This window comes from Nycticebus coucang, chromosome 1 (assembly GCF_027406575.1).
Source record: "Nycticebus coucang isolate mNycCou1 chromosome 1, mNycCou1.pri, whole genome shotgun sequence".
Lineage (NCBI taxonomy): Eukaryota > Metazoa > Chordata > Mammalia > Primates > Lorisidae > Nycticebus > Nycticebus coucang.
Genome location: NC_069780.1, coordinates 73,918,232 through 73,938,755, shown reverse-complemented (window position 1 = coordinate 73,938,755; position 20,524 = coordinate 73,918,232). Strand labels below are relative to the sequence as shown.

The 20,524-nt window shown below is 40.0% G+C and overlaps 1 protein-coding gene across 4 annotated transcripts in view; it reads right to left on the bottom strand.

Annotated features, from left to right (window-relative positions):
• The window catches only part of ARHGAP10 (Rho GTPase activating protein 10), a 346,448-nt gene that overhangs the window by 91,619 nt on the left and 234,305 nt on the right, over positions 1 to 20,524 (bottom strand). For all 4 annotated transcript variants that reach the window (XM_053582345.1, XM_053582335.1, XM_053582326.1 and 1 more), the window contains 3 exons: positions 16,524 to 16,582; positions 9,550 to 9,655; positions 7,526 to 7,685 (listed from right to left, as the gene is read on the bottom strand). In XM_053582345.1, the coding sequence (XP_053438320.1) occupies positions 7,526 to 7,685; positions 9,550 to 9,655; positions 16,524 to 16,582 (325 nt within the window). The remainder of the gene's footprint in view (positions 1 to 7,525; positions 7,686 to 9,549; positions 9,656 to 16,523; positions 16,583 to 20,524) is intronic.

Below are 20,524 nucleotides of genomic sequence, written 5' to 3'. Positions count from 1 at the left end.
CAGGATGACGCAGCAAGAAGGCCCGTGCTGGATGGGCTCCTCAACCTCGGAATTCCCAGTCTCCAGAACTACAAGAGATCAATCTCATACATTACCCAGTTTTGGGTATTCTGTTAGAACAGCACAGTACAGACTAAGACAGATACCTGATGGGTTCTAGGTTCTTCTGTGATTGAAGGATACTGGCTACACAAGGACTTTGCAGCACATGTTGAAAACGGATAAATCTAAGAGGCCTGAGGAAACCTCTGAACAAGACATGGACGTCAGCCATTGCAACAGGGCATGAGCATCACACATAACAAAACACTGACTACCAGATTCCCCATTTCAAAGGCTAAAATTTTTTTTAGGGGGACTGGGAAGGGAAAGAGTCTCACTCTGAATCCCAAGCTAGAGTACAGTGGGGTCATTATAACTCACAACAACCTCAAACTCCTGCGTTCAAGTGATCCTCCTGCCTTAGCCACCCAAGTAGCTGGGACTACAAGCACCCACTACAAAACTCGGGAAGTTGTTCTAATTTTAGTAGAGACAGGGGTCTTGGTCTTGTCCAAGCTGGTCTTGAACTTCTGAGCTCAAGCAGTCCTCCTGCCTCAGCCTCCCAGAATGCTAAGATTACAGGCATGAGACACTATACCCAGCCTAAAATCCTTATTTTGAAAAGTTACAAGAATCTTCATCAAGGAAAATTTTCATGTAAATAAAACATAATTGTCTCTCTGCACCCTGTCACCTATGGAAACTATAATACATAAAGGCTAATGCTAGAAAAAAGCTTCATGATGTCCTGGCCATCAGAGAATCAATGAAACATCAGAAAATATCACCCAAAGCCAAAGTCAACCCAACGCACCACATTGTACATATCACATTGAAAATCCAATTAAAACCTTCAATGGATAAATATAATCTGAATTTTAATTATATTATTACATAACATGATTTGGATGACACATTTTGTAAATTTCCAGTTTTTTTAGCATTAACATAGAATAAGACAGATAATAAAAGAAAACCGCCCTGATATGTTCTCTGATGCTTCTCAAAGGCACTTCACAATCTTCAAGGGCCCTTGACTCCTGAGAAGGTTTGTTACCTGTGTAAGTTCCTTTAAAGAGCATCCCCACCCCACAGACGCGCCCGCGGGCCATTAGAACGTTAAGAGTGACGGAAGAGTGTATCACACGCAGACGCTAGCAGTCCTGTTCCATCCCTCCCTCCCTTCCACATCTGGCCTTGCTTTTCCTCCTCCTGTATTCTTCTGTCACGTGACGGAAACACAAAGTAATCGACTCTTACCACCCATTCCCGCATGCTCACTCCTTTACACCCTGCTAAGCAGATGTCAGCACTGTCTCTCCAGAGATGTCCCTCTTGGAGGCTCCCTCGCCTCTGCCCATCCCCATACTCTGCCACTTCGTGGGCAGCACCCCGCATCCTTGACAAGGCCCCTCCACAACCCGGACACGAGCATGGACCTGATCCTGACAATGGTTTACTTCTGGCTCCTCTTTTATCATCAATAGTAAAATCTTGTTCCTCAGAGATACTGTTACCTTCTCCTAGTGATGAAAAGCAAAGGCTCTGGGGTCAGACAATGCCAGTTCAAACTTGTGCCCATGGCCAAGTTAACTGCTCACTCCTTAGTTCTCTCATATGTATAATGGAATAATACCTACAATAAGAATTCTCTAGCTATATATGTAAGGATACTATTACATGTATTGATGCAATGGTGAGTCTATATATTTTAATATACAGTATGTACTTTAAATGTAGATACATACAAATATGTATACACACTAGGATTATATGAAGTAAACACCCTATATAGTAGACCAAAAGCATGTAACACCATGAGAAGCCTATAAATATTTTCACGTGCTGATCTCATGTCTTTATGCCTCACCTTACACTTTCTACCCCTAAAACTCACTCACAAGTTTGAAATCCATATCCCCAAGTGCCTACTGGGCTTATCTTGCTGAACAACCAGACAACAAACTGAATTCATCTTACTCCTGTCCTGAATCCACTTTTTTTTTTTTTTTATTGTTGGGGATTCATTGAGGGTACAATAAGCCAGGTTACACTGATTGCAATTGTTAGGTAAAGTCCCTCTTGCAATCATGTCTTGCCCCCATAAAGTGTGACACACACTAAGGCCCCACCCACCTCCCTCCTTCCCTCTGTTTCCCCCCCCATAACCATAATTGTCATTAATTGTCCTCATATCAAAATTGAGTACATAGGATTCATGCTTCTCCATTCTTGTGATGCTTTACTGAATCCACTTTTTCCTTGCTTTTATTAATGACGTTAATAATCTCCCAGGATTGAATTCTTAAAGCACCTTCCCGAGATCTGCCACACTGCCAGTACCTGGGTTTTGCCTACTGCTCCTCTGCAAACGATGCCACGCACCTCGGAAACTCTCCATTCTTACCACCATGACCTGGACCTATGCCGCGTGACCTCTCAGACACTGGCAAACCCTGCTGTCAGAGTAAGCTTTTTGTTTACTTGAAAACCGTTGAGTGTTTCCTGTACCTATAAAATTAAATGCAAGTCCTAAAACGGCGTTCGCAACCTCCCACACCTGGCCTCAATCACTTTCCAATCTCATCTCACGCCATTCGCCCATGTTCTAACAAGAGCTGCATTCCCCAAACACATACTTCCTCTCTGTTTCTCTCGTTACATGATCTCCCCTACCTGAAATATTCTCTTAAACACATCTCCACCTGTTCACACTCCATCCTAACACTGACTCAATCCACCTAGTCAGAAAACGTTCCAGATTCCCCCCAGCTGGACGTAAACCCTCTGAAGTCTCAGCTGCTCTTGCGTGCTTGCGTTCTCCCCCTTGCCCGCTGCCCAGCCCTTTCTCTCCACCACATCTGGCCCCTACTGTTGAACGTGTCTTATTTCCCCTGCTGGACTCACTGTCTTTACTCACCCAAATCTCACACCCTGACTCACAGCAGGTACTAGAAAAAAATGCACTGAATTAATGCATAACAAGTATATTTTGTTACGAACAGATTGTATGCAAAATTCACAAATTCTAAAGCACAACCCCAGTTTAAAAGTCCTTGGGAAGTTCCCAGAAACCTTTTCCACCTGGGAAATACAATTTTCTGTTTGCAAGGGAAGAAAGACCTTGATAATGTTGGGGCCCGCAAAAACTTCTTTGAAAACAACATCTTAATGTATATTATGTGTAAATGAAGCAAAAACATATGGGTTAAGTTTTCTGTAAAGTACATACAGGTTTTATGAGAACAGGGTAGGAGAAATTGGGATCTCCAGAGCAGACAATCCAGGGGTCTAACTCCTAAATTCATCTAGAGCAATCTTGCTTTAATTATACGTTGATATTTCCTCTTTGCTTTGATGACCTTTCTGGAGTCAACACTTCACATTCCAAAGGAGAAAAAATAAGTAATTAAGGAAAAGAAAACAGCTTCCTTTACTTGTCATTCTTCCCCTCTGCCACCTCCATTCCCAGTGACACCAAGAGTCTCTCCTTCCCTCTCCAGTCTAGCCCTCCTCTTTTGCCCTGCTAGCCAGTACTGTCATTTTCTCCTTTCTCACAGACTATTTAACCTGTCCTATCCTTACCACCCACCCCACCCCCAATTTTCTTCTTGTCCTCAAACACTTATGAAAAGTCGGGACTGCATCCTTCCCTCCCCAACTTTCAAGTCAAAGGTAAGATCCTTTGCTGGGGGGATCTGGGGGTCGGTTATCAGGGAAACCCATGGCTAACATGGACCCCCACATCCATGTGAAGCTCTTCTGTGCACCCAACCTTGTCAGCAGAAATCTTCCTCATAGCAGAGCCTGGACTCCGAAGTCCGGCAGAGCCAGAACAAAGAGCTGGGAGTGGAAGTGTACAAAGATGAAATTGGAGAGCAAAGGAGAGGTACTGGGGAAATTAAGTTATCAGCATGTGAACTAATCCAAACTGACACGCTCTCACCCCCAGGCCCCACCTCAGAGGCCTCTGCTTCAAAACCTAAAGCCAGGTACACAGTGAAGACTCTCAAACTCAATGTCCACCCCCTGCCCGCCCTGTAGAAAGCCTCGGTGTGTTAATTAATGTCAGGCGGGCACCGACGCACCAGCTAGACACAGAAAGAGAAGCAGCAGCAAAGCCCTCGACTTGGCGCTAAAAAGCTCCATCTCTGAGCGCGAGGCCACCTTCATCTGCTCTGACCATCCTAATGGGCTCACCAGTGCTCCTTGGAAATTCCTGTAAGATTTGTGAAGAAGGTGAAAGTAGCACCACTTCCCAGCAGAAGAATCACGCACTTAGCCTCTCAGCTCCAAATAAGGGAAGAGAGCAGACAGCTGCGCCACGAACAGACATCCTTTTATGCCCGAGCGAGACCCAGAGCCAGTATTTTCACAAAGAAATTACATAAAAGTTCCCTAATTAGGATTTAATCAAATGATAGTTGAGCCACAATAACACTGTTTCAAGGCTTGTAGTCTAATCATTTTGCTTTCTAAAAATGAAAAGTAGCCATCTTTCCATGGGCTGCCTGGATAGCTCAGCACACAGTAATGAGGTTTAATGACATTTAGACAGGACCATAAACGGAGGTATAAATTCACCACCACTGGCTACAAAAAAGAAAAAAACTAAAAACCTTCTTATACCCATAAACAAGCTGCTTCTACCATACTGATAAAGAAAATCCCCAAGTGGCTTTCAAGCTTAACTTTTCCATGAGAACCAGTATTAGCACAAGCTAGAACTGCTCTATGCAAATAGCAAGTACAACCAGGACCCAAGAAACGCTCTTCTAATGCTTTGCTCGAGGAAACTATACCTCCGTTTGCCTGTCTCTTTCCCGCTTTTCAAACCCCTTCAAAATGTATTGAATTCATTTAATAAATATTAACTGAATAGCCAGTATGTACTAGGTATCATTGTAAATGCACAAAAAAAATCTCTGCCCTTAAGAATCTAGCCAGGGAGAAATAAAGCAAGTTAAGACAAGAGGTTTTATGGTATATCAGACTGGGATACGTATAATGGGATTCAAGTCCCAAAACCCAGCTTCCATGCCCAAATTGTGACCTGGTTTCCAACAGGTAACAAAGTACATCCGTACATCCAGCACCTACTACATCATAATACAATCTCAATTCTTAAAAATCCTTATAACAACCAAATGAGCAGCCAGGTGCTTTAACAGTTTTCAAATTCTCTGAGAGGCAAAAACAGAGCAAAGTTATTAGCAAAGTGTTGATCCACAGGTGATGGAATGGGGGGTGGGGGAGAGATCTGAAAGTTCTTGAAAGAGTCTAATGTATTTTTAAAAATCATATATTCCTTTGATTACAGATAAACAAGTAACAAGACTAGTCACTTAAGAGATTACTCATGTCAAACCTGAGATTCCTAACCCGGAGTTCACAAATGCATGCGAACCCAAAGAAACCGTCAGCACAATCTGGGGCAGAGAGGGGAATTATGTGTATGTATCGGGGGAGAATGTTAGTAACTTATGTCAGCTTCTCAGAGGTCTGTGATCCCCCAAAATTAAGAAGCACTATACTAAATAAAAAAGTTTTTATAACTATATTTATGCCCTTGTTATAACTATATTTATGCCCTTGTTTAAGTTAGAACTGTAAAGGTACAGTTCTAACAACACTGAGTCATCATCTTCATTTTATTCAACAAGTGCAATCTTTATTTTGAGGGAGCTGGGAGAACAGGATAGATGCAGGCAAACAAGTTAGTCCTTTTGAGTTAAGCACTCCAGAGGCATCCTGAAACCATTTTCTCCATGTGTCCCCCCAAAAGCTGTCCTGCGCCTACTTATAAATGCAGACCAGCTAAACTATTTGAATTGACTATAGCTCCTTCAAATTCTGAATCCAAATACAAGCTTCCATGGAGCAGACTTAACACCAGCAAAAATCACACTCAGGTCTTAACTATCATGAACAAAAACCTCTCAAATATTAATAGAACTTTCCTTCACATTACACACTGAAGTTCTCTCTTAAGTTCTTATAGAGGCAGAAGAGACACCTCCTCCCTCAGGTCAGCAGTTCTCCTTGCTGGCTAACTTAAAATTCTTTTTTTTTTTTTTTTGAGACAGAATCTCACTATGTTGCCCTCAGTAGAGTGCTGTGCCATCACAGCTCACAGCAACCTCAAACTCTTGGCTCAAGCGATTCTCTTGCCGCAATCTCCCAAGTAGTTGGGATTACAGGTGCCCTCCACAATGTCCGGCTATTTTTTGGTTGTAGTTGTCATAGTTGTTTAGCAGGCCTGGGCCAGGCTCAAACCCGCCAGCCTCGGTGTCTGTGGCCAGTGCCCTACTCAATGAGCTATAGGCGCTGAGCCATTAAAATGCTTATTGAAAGTTAAAATTTAACAGAATACACATGGCTAAAGAGCCATTTACAAGAGCCCCTCACATGATTCCCATTGCCAGGGTTGAAAGTTAGTGGCCCAGAACAGAATCAGCAAGCCTTTTATGCAAAGGAGCAGGTGGTACATATTTTTGTTTTGTGGGCTCTCTGGTCTCTGTTGCAACTACTCAACTCTGTATCATAAGGGTAGCCGCAGAGAATATGTAATTGAGAAGAGAAGAACAATAATTTGGGAAAGAGGGACAATAAAGAAGTATGCTTATTTTTAGAATTTATAATGTTGAGTGGGTGTGGTGGGAGGAAGAGCATATTAAAGCAGTTTCTGCTAACCCTGAAAGGAATCTCATAATTCAAGCCCATCTCAACCCCATCCATCAAATCCTAGGAACGTGTCCCCCACCCCCACCCCGGGTCCAACCTACTGTCTGGGCCCATTTCAGGAGTTTACTCACCCTGGCTTCTCCTCACTGACTTGCCATTCAGAACAGTGGGGTGCAACCAGAAAGACCCTTTGTGAGGCAGGGCAACCTTCACACGTGCAGAGCAAACCGTGGCCTATGGTGGGTAGTGGGCTAAGCCTCTCAGCCCCTACTCCGATGACGCCGGTGGACCTCTGGCTCCAGGTCACTTCCTTTCAACTTTGTTTTATTATTTTTTTTCTCTCTCTCTCTTTTAAATTGTAAAGCCCTAACTGGATCAATAGTATAGGACCACTAGAACACAAAGAATGTGAGGAGAAATCCAAGGATAGGAATGAAAGCAACAAAAAATCTAAACGGTTCACAATTACCTTGCCAATATCATTCGCATCTTAATAGAGATAGAGTTTCTTTACTAAACCAGAGACAAGGTAACAGAAGACTGGGAAAGGTTCAGGTACATGGATGGCCATCAAAAGAGAGACGCTCAATGAGAACTCAGAACCAAGCTCATCATAACAATAATCAAATCATTTTTGTAAAAAAATAAACGGGAAATAAAGATAATGATAAATGAGTAGTTAAGTAAATTATGTAAAAGCTAAAAAAAAAAAAAGATAAATCTTAGAGAATAGTTACTCATAATATGGTGACAAGCCAAGACCAGAAAGTCTCTTAAAAAGAAAAAAGAATTATATTACCTTTTCATGGTTTTCAATTAAGATTTCCACAACAATATTCTGAAACTTCAAATCCATGATGGCAGCAACAGTTTCTTCCTGTGGCCTCATCAGAGTCGGTCCAAAAACCACTCCTAAATTGGCCACCGTCATTAGGTTCTGCTTAGAGTGATCTGAAACACTACAAATTGATAAGGAGGAAAAACAGTCTCTGTTTAACCAAAGGGGCAAAAACCGTGGACTGTACAATATTCAGTAACTCTGTATTTCCAATTAGGAGTCAAGAGACTCAAACCGGCCTCAGCATATACCCTGAAACCAGGGGGTCTGCCGGCCCCGTCTGCTGGGCCTCGGCCTGTTCTCTTACTTCTCTCTCGTGCTCTCCTCGGGCCATAGTGGCTTTCAGAATAACTCCAGGTACAGCTTCCCTTGATATCTACAGGGGACTGGTTCCAGGACCCTCGTGGATACCAAAATGCACAGATGCTAAAGCCCTGCAATCTGCTGTGTGGAAGCTGTGAATAAAAACAGTCGGCCTCCCTACCCACATGCACCCGTGGTTAATACTGTACTTTCTTTTTTTAACCTTTTAAAAGTTTAACTGTATTAAACTTCAGATTAATACGAGAGTACAAACAATTAGGTTACAATATTTGCATTGTTGGGTAAGGTCCCTCCTGTAGTTGTGTCCCACACCAGGAGGGGTGCCCTATACCCTCAAATACTATATTCTCAATCAGCGGCTTGCTGAATCCTGGGATGCAGAACCCACAGTTAAAAGTCTGCAGATTCAGGGCAGCGCCTGTGGCTCAAAGGAGGAGGGTGCCGGCCACATATGCCGGAGGTGGCAGGTTCAAATTCAGCCCCTGCCAAAAAATTGCAAAACAAACAAATAAACAAACAAAAGTCTGCAGATTGAGAGTGCCTACTGCAGAGGCTAAGCTGTTTCCCTCAAGAGCCTTCATTTACTATGCCCCTCTAATCAAAACACACCCTCCTTTTCTTGCTTCTAAGGACACTAGACCACATGGCCCTTTTGTAAAAACAGCTTCACAAGCATGCAGATTGGTCTGAGCACCCACACTCAGTGCTTCTGCCCAACAACACTGTGCAGTGAACAACCTGGACTCTCAGGAGCCCTGCCATTTATTCAGATGTCAACTCGAAGATTTCATCCTCTAAGAGATCTTCCATAATAATAATCTTTACACGTTCACACTCAATTCATTCCCTATCTCCTTCCTCTGCTTTGTTTTAGCCACTTACCATTTGAAACTTTTTGTATTTTTAACGTGTCATGTGTTTATTCTTTTTCCCCCAAGAAAGTTATCTTCAAGAGAGTAGAGATTCTGCCTATCTTATTCAACTCTACGTCCACTAGCACCTAAAAAAGGCATTCACCAAATATTTGTTGCCCAAATGAATGAATGGCTATACAAGGGGACCTTTAGCCAATTGCAATACCCTCTTGGCCTTCACTTGCTTTTAATGTAAAATAAAGGTTCTAAGTGTTCCTCAGCTTCTCTCACCTCTAAAATTCTATAGTTACAGTGATTTGAGAGTCATTTATATTTGAAGAAACAGCTAATTTCTCCACTACTTGATTTTACTCACTTTTTAAAGGAAGAGAAAAAGAGAATGGACCCGATGAAATAACTTCCCATTACTGAATTAAGCAAACATAAGGGCGTGTTCAAACTTAGAGCTAGGTAGGTGTGAAACCAAGTTAAATTTGCTAACAAACTTGAAATCACATTTCCAAAATCTGTGTATGGGATAATGTAGAATATTCTCTTCTTCCCTTCAAATCAAATCCAGAGTTGCCGGCAGTGATGTTAAGTAAATAATTATACAACTTCATGAAAGCATCGTATTTCAACGTCTTGTCCAAAACACACACAGGGGACAAACACCCAGCTTGCCCTTCCAGGTGTGCTCCCTGGCATTGTGTGTGCAGCACTTGTACCCACTGCCACAAATCCAGGAACACAGCACAGCACCCGGAGCAAAGTAAAGGCAGGCAAATGGAAGAAAGAGAGGCTTACTTGGTTAAGTGTTTCACCAAAATATCCAACATTTCTTTATTTTTCTCTGGCAGTTTGTGTACCAAGAAATGGATTGCATTAACACGAGATTCCGGGCTGCCACTTTCTTTAAAAAAACAAAGGAAAAGTAGTTAGGAGAATACACAGAATCAATTATACTTCCAAAATCAACAATGACAACAGCTCACCTGTTCAAGATCATCAAACAGAGAACTTAAAGGTATTTCGCCACCTTTAAAGGGGGTGCGGGGGATCTCCCTATTTCTAATCTTCTAATGCCTCCAGGGTGAAATCATTTTCTCTCCTGGGTTGATATGTAAGAACTGAGAGCTATGCAGCTTCTCCTGCTGGCCTGCTGTGCGTCAAGCCCAGTTGTCATCTTCTGGATGGAATCTAGTCACTGGGTCACCCCCCCACAGTGGGACGCAAGTAAAACAGCACTCCTGTTAACAGCTGAATTCTGTCACCCAAAGAGGCTGAAGTTCCAACCCCTGGTCTCTCAGAAAGCAACTGTCTTAAACTGCACTTGGAATTTCATCAAGAAGATACGGAAATGACTAAAGGTAAGAGTTTTACTCACAGAGCCCTAGAAACAGATGGCACGTGGGTCGCACCAGGGTCCATCAAGAGGCAGAGGAAAACTGGGCCAGAGGGGCGGGGCATGTGCACAAGAGTCTTCGCTGTGGTTTCCCCAGGAAGAATGGAGCAGGGAAGGCAGGCTTAGCATTGGCTGATGTGAAGGATTTCAGTCATTTATATTCAGCCGGAGCACAGTGGCTGTCCCTGCTGCCTGGTGCCTGGGTCAGCGTGATGAGGGCAGGAGTGCCAGTGCATCCACGTGAGATCGGAGAGCTCACATGTGAAAAGCCTACTGGGTTTTAGTACCTAGGAACAGGGCAGCCCTGGAAAGGACAGTATCCCAGGTCAGTGGGACCCCAGGTGTCCAACGATCAGAATAAAAAGGCATTCTTAAGGCGTGACCTTATTTGGAAATAGAGTTGCTGCAGATGTCAGTTCAAATGAGATCACTGTGAAGTAGGGTGGGGTCCTTAATCCAATGTGACTGGTATCTTTGTAAGAAAAAGACACAGGAGGAAGATGGCCACATGACGAGTGACACAGGGGAGTCGCATGACAAGAGGCAGCAACAGGAGCGAAGAACCTACAAGCCAAGGGACACCAAGGACGGCTGGGAACCGCCAGAAGCTGGAAACGGTAAGGAAGAACCCTGCGGCGGCCGTCAGAGGGGGCAGGGCCCTCCAGAGCCCACACTTCCTGCTTCTAGAATCGTGACCAAATTTCTGCTGTTTTAAGCCACTCAGTTCCTAACTTTGTCACAGAGCCCTGGGAAACCAACACATTCCCTCTACCGTTCAGGGGTCCTCAAACTACAACCTGTGGGCCACATGAGGCAGGGTGACTGTATTTGTTCCCGTTTTGTTTTTTTACTTCAAAATAAGATACGTGCAGTGTGCATAGGAATTTGTTGTTTTTTTTTTTTAACTATAGTCTGGCCCTCCAACGGTCTGAGGGACAGTGAACTGACCCCCCTCCCAAATAAAACATTTGAGGACCCCTAAATCTGTGACTCTTACTAACAATGGACTCAAATTCCCCATATTCTATCCTTGATGAGAAAATTATCAAATAAATCACAAAATGCTTGTTACTGCAGATTATGCTGGAGTTTTCAGGGGTATCAAAGACATGACCAATAAGAATTAGGTACTAGGTTTGTTGCAATAGAGAGGAAGGTTACAAATTGCTTTGGAGGTTCACACAGAGCTGTCAAGGAAGCTCAGGAAGGGTCTTTGAGACTGGGGAAGTTCAAGGACAGGAGAACGGAGGGGCTGGGGGCACATTCCAGATGCAGCAAAGAGCAAGATGACAAGCACGGGGCCTATGCAGAGACAGCTCCCAACCCCCCCAACCCCCCCCCCCCCCGGTATACAGGTATACAGAAAGGCCCCCTGTGGTCTGAAAAGGCCCATTTGAAGAACTCGTCTTTACTGAGGTTCTGATGAAGTTTGATTTCTTGATCTGGAGGCTGATTATAAGGATATCTCCACTTTGTGAAAATTAATTAAGCTGCACACCTATTTGTGCACAAATAACATTTCAACAGAAATTTCACTTACTTAAAATTATCAACAGTAAATCTTACCCTAAGATAAGGTAGTAAATTTTAGGTTTTATCCTTTCATAGGTTTTCTTCCTTTTTTTAAATAATGAAATGTACAAATAGCCTATTCATCTAATATACCATGCATATCTCTCCATGTCATTAAATGGAGCACCACACCATCAATTTTATGAATATTTGGATGGTTTCCCATGTTTGCACATTTAAGTTTGTTCCAGTTTTATCTCCCAATAATAGTGTTTAAGAGTGAGAAATGAGGTTTTAAAACAGAGGACATTGAAGTAGTTATTGCTAAAGAAAAGAAAGTTAAAAGGCTAAGAATTTAAAATAAAGGAGAACACACAAAAAAATCATATTACATAATAAAATTAAACTAAGATACAAACCAAATTTATCACTGAAAACAAAAGCATAACCATCTAAAAAATTAGCAGAAATTCTCTGGAGGGAAGGAGGGAGGGAAGGAGGGGAAAAGCGGAGAAGGGAAAAAAGCAAGAAGGGAGGGGGAAGGGAGTGTGAGGTGATAAATTATAATCTAGTTCTTAATCTGCCATTAAAATCAAGATTTTACCAATGTCGGAAGAAATAAAAACATAAAAATATGTATAACAATTTTAATCCACAGCTCCGATTTCAAAAAACAATAAAATTGAAGCAAAAACTCTGAAAAATAAAAGTTCCAAAAGAATGAAAGGATAGCTTCTGAGGATAAAAATTTTATATTTCAAAAATTTGAAAAATTTCAAAACTTTGCCCTAAAACCCTACCTCTAACTTTTGAATCTATCTCATCATTAATAATCATCTTTCTCCATTGAAAATCTAGTTTTAATACTTTAGAATTTATTACTTAGAAACACTATACAGATAATTTCCCCTAGCGGCTAAAGTTCTTTATTTCTCAAAACGGTAAAGTAAGTTTTGAAAAACAGAGTCAAATCTTCCAACTCTTTCTCCAGCCCCTCTCCCAGTAATCTACCCTAATGTCTTCTGCAATCACACATACATTTTTTTCCAAGTTTGTCTTTTTCCCCCTTCGTCTTCAAAAAAAAATATTTTTCAGGAAAAAAAAGTATTTTTTCAGTAAGACTTAACATACAACCACTTTTTTCTCTATTGTATTTTGACATAAATCAGAGCTTTCTATTAGCAGGCATTTACATATGGCTACAACACAGTATCTTTAAGGTACTCAAAAAAAAGTTGTCTAATTGCTTATAATACATGCATTTTATTATATTTTAAAAGAATGAAAGACCTAACTTTAAAAAAAGTCTAGGATGCTAAATTAATCATAACACCAAATTCCGGAAACATGCCAGGAAATTAGGAGTTTACTGTAGTAGAAAAAGCATTTTAATTATGAAATTACAAATCGGCGTCCACCACATTGTAATGTCCATCTGCTACAATGCTGTGCCAACTATTGGAGACTGAAAAAGATAGGAGCCCAGAGCTTTTCTAAGACATTCAGGCAGATAAATATTAAATTATTTCAATATTTAAAAATCAAAAAGTCAATAGGACTGTAATTTTAGAAGGGCATTAGCAGTAACCATCCAAGTATTTCTCGAGGGACAAAGAGCTTCAGTCAACAGACAGCAAATGTTCTAGTTCTTCTGGGGAGTTCCCATGTACTGCGAAATTAATACATCAGGCTGAGAGCGGTGGGTGCCATTTGCCACGTGGTTCCTTCAATTCCCAAATTTCTGAGTCCTTTTCTATCAAGACCCACGTGATGTTGTCTTGCTTCCCACACAGTTTTACCAAAAAGGATAGAACATTCTGGTTAAGCAAACACCATGTCTTGGGTCTTATAATAGTTATGTTTCTCATGATAAATGTCTAAAGAACTTTATGGTTATGATTTTGCTTGCCAAGTAACTTGACTTATGGGAAGAAAATATACCGCACACAGCAACATTGAGTAAGTGTTCTGGTTTGCCTGACAGCAAAGAGATTTTTTGCATGATACAACAACAGGCGGCCAGGCTTTAGCTGGCAGTCTCATGCTAAGTTTATTGTGTGTTTTCAATCCTGAAGCATGGTCCTCCTCTCCTCAACGTGTTATATCCAGGACTCTAGGCCCCAAAGGCTGACACACAGACAGTGGACTATAGCACTGTCAAAGGCAAACATAAAAGTCATGCAGTAAAGCATCCACAGCCTTCCTGCAGGGGACCCGCTCCTTTGCATTCCTGCATAGGCCAAGTAAACTGCATATTCACATTATGAATTTCGACTCCAAATCCCACTGTAGTCTCTCCCAAGATGGATGGTCTCTAGTTCCTTTTAGCAACTTTCTTTTGAAGCTACCACTTTCATTAATTCTCTTAATTTTCTCAAAGGAAAAAATATTTTTGTTTTATTTTTCCAATGCATTCAACATTGAACGGGTAAGTCAGTAAGCAGATTACTGCAGACTAAGGAACAAAACCATTTTGCTTTTTGTGGTGACAAAATAGAAGTGAAATTCGTGTTTGCATCGTGAACTCTAGAAATGAACACAGAGGTTCTCAGCATTAAACTCTAGGAAAGAAACTGATGAGAGAAAATGAAGGGACCCAGGAGAAACGTTCAGAACCCTCAGCAGGGAGGGTAGAAGAGACAATCACCACCGAACAGATGGAAACCACTGCACATGACTGAGAAGAATCAAAAATTAGTTTCCAGGCTGGTGTGAGAGGCGGTAACAAAGACTGGCGATGCTTAGTAATTTTAGCAGTCAGCTCAGTGAACAGATAATTAAGCAAAACAAGGTAAGCTGTGCCATTGTTAATGGAAAATGAGAGCTTAACCACAATCTCAATTTCCTGACAATATTCAAAAGGAGAGACTCATTTTGGCCACCTGATTTCTGTAACTGTTTTATTCAATACTTAAAAGTCCATATGCAAAAGATCAGAGGATCTGCTCCCACGGTCTTCCTAAGAGAGGCAGGGAGTACGGAGAAGGGTATGCACAAGAGATTAAAATAAAAAACTAAAGTCTACGCTGGAAATGGTGGCCCCTAAAATACACCCATTTAATGTATGTACTTTTTCGCATTAAATAATGTTACTACAGGTCCCATTCCAACCACAACTGCGTGTGGTGCAAATCCATGCCCATGACTACAGTAGCAGCAGTATTTCTTTCTAACAGTCCTGTTAGTCAAATCATCGTGGTGACTCTCTATTACAGTGTTCCCACAAAGTCAGGAAGCAAAGCACAAGGTATTGGTCCAACAGGTGACAATGCCTTCCGCATTTATATAACACTTTTACCACACTGCTCAAAGATAAATTCAACAAGTTCATTTCCTGTGCCCATGCACTTGATTGCCTATTAGGAAGTACCTATCTCTTAGGAACTTCTGTATCCAGTAAAATACACTGATACTCGGATTTCAAATATACTTACGGTGCACAATGACAATGCTAATGACACTAGCTTGTGGTAATTTTAAAACCTTATTCCATCATCACTTTATCTTTCTCCAATTCTCAGGGGATTCTAGATTAAAACTGGCACTCTCTTGCTTTTTCCAGTCTCTAAGGCAAACAACATGAAACAATTGTCCTCCAACTAAGTTTAATTTCTCTTTCCCCAGTTTGCCAAAATGCCAAGGGAAGAAATCAAAACGACTAAGCATTTGCTTGAGTTTTTGCCAAGAAAACTTTCCCCTACTCCCTTGATCATACAAATTCTCTTTAAAAAAAAAAAAAAAAATCCTCTTCCATGTGAAAACAAAAGTGAATAGAACTCTATTTTTGCCTTTTCCAAAAGCCTATTTTAAATACCTCATCTAATTGGGCCTACATGTCGTTTCTTTCTGCAACATACTAAGAACCTTTACTCTGGCTGGAGCAGAGACCTCCCAAGAAGATAACATTTAAAGCAATGTTCAGGCAGCAGTAACACGGCTCCCAAAGGAACTGCTCTAAGTTTTTCAACAGATTAAGCTATGGAATACATCCAAGAGGAGAAAATAAAAGGAAATGAAAATACAATTACAGCTACTGTCAGTGCACCTGTGAAAACCAATACCACAGGTTTTAGTCAGTGGAACTGAGGTTTGAATTTTAAATAAGGTTCCCTATAATCTGGCAAGTTACTTAACATGTCTCAACTTTCATTTCCTTAACTATTAAATACCTAACACCAGTGTAGCTGAGAAGACTATGATGATTAAACAGCATGTGTTGAATATAAAAATTGAGCTGTACGATAACAGAAAACTAGAAAACCTCAAATGAGTATGACTCACAAAAATTTAATCACAAAATTCTACCAACTATAGGCCTTTTTCATTTAACATTTCATCACATATAATTCGCTCTCCATCAAATATAGTTTGAGCTTCTGGTATTATCTCATAATATTCCTTCTGTCTGTAATTTACATCTAAATATCTTTCTATGTGAAGCCATCTCCAACCGACTAATCTTTTCAAATCTGCTAAGCTCCCCAACCTTCTGCAAGTTAAACACCTCTGTATTCCCTTAGCATTTTGGTCATGCCATTATGATGTATTTTATGGTATAATGAGAAGGGTGTATGCCCCAACACTGGCTACAGAATTGGCTCACGGGGGCAGGAATCCTCCTCGGCTCTACATATCCACAGCTACCAGTGACTAGCACACAGTAAGCAGTGATTAATCTCTGTGAAGGAATGAATACAGCATTTCTTTTTTTCGCCTTCTAAAATAGGGAAAAAACATCCTCTAAATTGATTTCTATTTTTAATACAGATTGCAATAATAAAGTTACATTTTTCAAATGGAAGTTTTGGGTTTATAATCCCTATCAACCACAAACTGTATCTATGCACCTCTATGTAATACTTACTAACTGGAACAATGAAATCTCCATGTAACTCATAGGTCATGAGAGGCTCCGGGAGACTCCTGTAAGAAAAAGACAGCTCAGAATTACAAAACGAATCCAAACAGGTCACCTCTCTGAGTCTATTTTTTTATAAAAGCGTGTTAAATATGTCGTGCATTTCTTAATTAACATGTAAAACTTATGTAGGGAATAATTTACATATTGAAAAAGATATATAAATCACATGGACCACGTTATTAACCTCTATTTGCACCAGGTACTATCAAAACTTAAGCAGCGGACTTGGCAGTCTGGTAGCCTGGGTTCTAGCCCTGCTTTACCTCTAACTAGCTGTGTGTTTGATCTCCACGTGGTACCAGAGCCATCAGTAATAAGGTGATGACAACATACTGCAGAGAGTGGTTATGATGATTAAATGAGATACTTACATGGAAAAAAAAAAACTTAAACAGCTACCAAACCCTATCAGATCTAAGCATACAGTATCTCATATCTAATCTTGGAACATACCAAACTAAATCTGGTTTTATATGTAAAGCTTCTTTCTACACATTAACATACGTATGCTATAACACTCCATCGAATCAAAAGCAAGCATATAATTTTGAAAACCCATCTCTAAGATATTAATTGAAGATGCCACAAACAAATACATATAAAAGATTAAATAAATTTGAAGAAATAAAATCCTCTTAAATACTCCTATTACAAAAATGAAAAGTTTTTACATTTATGCCTTTAAAATAATAAAAGATATAAAATGGATGATAACAAAACATAGCATTTTCACATTCTACAAGTCACATAAATGCTAGTACAAATTTTATCCTGTGATGTAGTGTAAAACAGTACAGTCAGCTTAGCGACCTATCTTAAAAAGACCAGATCACCTAAGTTTATAAACCCTTAAAACCTAGAAAAGTATCAATCTGTACAGCCTTTTTGGAGGGCAATCTGGCAAGAAATTGAGACCTTTAAAAAGGTTGAAATCTTTTAATTCAGAAATTCCGCTTCAGATGTTTAATTTTTAAAAATCAAAGATGCATTAAAAAAAGTCTTTAAACATTTAAAAAGGCCAATAATACTGCTAGGGTAATGAAAGACATTTCATACTGATAAAAAGGTCAACTCGTCAAGAAGCCAAAACAATACTAAATAACAGAGCTTCAAAATACACAAAGATGGACAGAACTGCAAGGACAAATAAACAAACCCACAAGTATAAGTAGAGACAATAGATCTCTGCCTCACTGTCTGACAGAACAAGCTGAAAATCGGTTAGGATACAGGAGAACTGAACAAAATCACCAGCCATCTTCACCTAACTGGCATGACTGTCACCTAAATGATACTCTTCCCAAAAGTAACAGACCACACGGTCCTGATACACATAAACCACTTACTTTTCAAGATAAACCACATTCTGAGCCATGAACAAATTCTCAATAAACTTAAACGGTTTCAAGTCATACAGAATATGTTCATTGGTTACAATAAAATTTGAATTAAAAATAACAGAAAGATATCTGGAAAACCCCAAAGAAAGGGAAATTTAAAATATTTTGAACCGAAGGCAATAAAAATACAACATATTAGAATTTGAAAGATAAACGTAATGTAGTCCTTAGAGGGAATTTTATACAACTAACCACATATATCAGAAAAGAAAAAAGGTCATAAGAGACTTCACTTTGGACATCCCAGAACTAGAGAGAAAAAGAGTAAACCCAAAGCAAGCAGAAAAACAGAAATAATAAAGATCAGCACAGAAATCAATGAAATAGAAAGCAGAGCATATACCCAGAAGACCAAAAATCACATCATAACAAAGACATTTGTACCAGAATGTTTATTGCAGCCCTATTCATAATTGCTAAGTCATGGAGAAAGCCCAAGTGCCCATTGATCCACGAATGAGTTAATAAATTGTGGTATATGTACACCATGGAATATTATGCAGCCTTAAAGATGGAGACTTACCTCTTTCATGTTTACATGGATGGAGCTGGAACATATTCTTCTTAGTAAAGTATCTCATGTACTCAGCCCTACTATGAAACTAATTTATGGCTTTCACATGAAAGCTATAATCCAGTTACAACCTAAGAATAGGGGGAAGGGTAAAGTGGGGGGGGAGGTGGGCAGAGAGAGGGTCTTGGTGGGATTACACCTGCAGTGCATCTTACAAGGGTACATGTGAAACTTAGTAAATGTGGAATGTAAATGTCTTAACACAATAACTAAGAAAATGCCAGGAAGGCTATGTTAACCAGTGTGATGAAAATGTGTCAAATGGTCTATGAAACCAGTGTATGGTGCCCCATGATCACATTAATGTACACAGCTATGATTTAATAATAAAAAAAAGAAAAGAAAAGAAATAGAAAGCAGAAAACAAACAGAGACTAAATTAATCCAAAACTGGTTCTTTATGGTGAATAAAATTGATAAACCTAGCCAAAATGACTCGGAAATAAAAAAGAGAAAACACAAATAACTAATGGCAGGAATGATAAAGGTGACTACAGAATCACTGCAAGTTCTACAGGTATTAGAAAGAAAATAATATGAGAATATTAGAATAGGGCGGCGCCTGTGGCTCAAGGAGTAGGGCGCCGGTCCCATATGCCAGAGGTGGTGGGTTCAAACCCAGCCCTGGCCAAAAACCAAAAAAAAAAAAAAAAAAAAAAAGAGTGAGAATATTAGAATAATATGAAAATTATGAACAATTGTATGCCCATAAATTCCATTTAGATAAAATAGACAAATGCCTTGAAAGACACAAATGACACAAAGCTCGCACAAGAAGAAACAGATAACCTGAGTAATCCTAATTCCGTTAGAAGAATCAAATTTGTAGTTAAAAATCTTGTCAGAGGGCCGGGCATGGTGGCTCACGCCTGTAATCCTAGCACTCCGGGAGGCCGAAGCAGGTGGATCGTCTGAGTTCACGGGTTCAAACCAGCCTGAGCAAGAGCAAGACCCCATCTCTAAAAACAGCCAGGCATTGTGGCGGGCACCTATAGTCCCAGCTACTCAGGAGGCTGAAGCAAAAGAATCACTTGAGCCCAAGAGTTTGAGGTTACTGTGAGCTATGACACCAGGGCACTCAGTCTCCGAGGGCAACAAAGTGAAACTCTGTCTCATAAATAAAAAAATAAATAGATAGATAGATAAGTAAACCTCGCCAGTAAGAAAACTTGGGCTCAGATGACTTTGCTGGTAACTTCTACCAATTAAGAAGAAACACGAATTCTATACAAATTCAGAACATAGAAAAAGGAATACTTGCTAACTCATTCTGTGAGATAAGCATGACCCCTGTATCAAAATTAAAAGCATTACAAGGAAACTACAAACATCCCTCATGAATCTAGATGCAACTATCCTAAATAAAATGTTAGTAAATCAAATTCAACAAGACAAATAAAAGGATAATACATCACGACCAAGTTGAGTTTATCACAGAAATATAACACTGGCTTAATATTTAAAAAATTAAATATACACACAGGGTGCCAAAAAATGGATACACATTTTAAGAAAGGAAAAAAGCTATTAAAATTGCAATAGTCAATATATACCAACAACAAAAGATGAGTACAAGTCATGTTTGAGCACCTCCTATAATTGCAGAAATCAAAAGTGACTTGAGTATCACAAGTAATTGGGAAGGGAAAGGGTACCAAAAAATGCATTGACATTTTAAGAGACCTTGTTGGAAGTAAAATCTACCATTCTGAAGAAGTGTACAAATTGCAGGTAAAATGGATGTGCACAGCTTGTCTAGATGCACTTGACCAGTAATGGCTGATACCTTCAATTCACCTACAAAAAGTAGTACACAGGTAACATCTTTTAAAATGCATATATATTTTTTTTTGGCAGTCTGTGTGTGTGTCAATGCAATTCATCATACTAGCAAACTAAAGAAGAAAAACTGTATGATCTCAACAGACAATTTAGGAGAAAGAATAGTCTTTCCCACAAATGGTTACAGA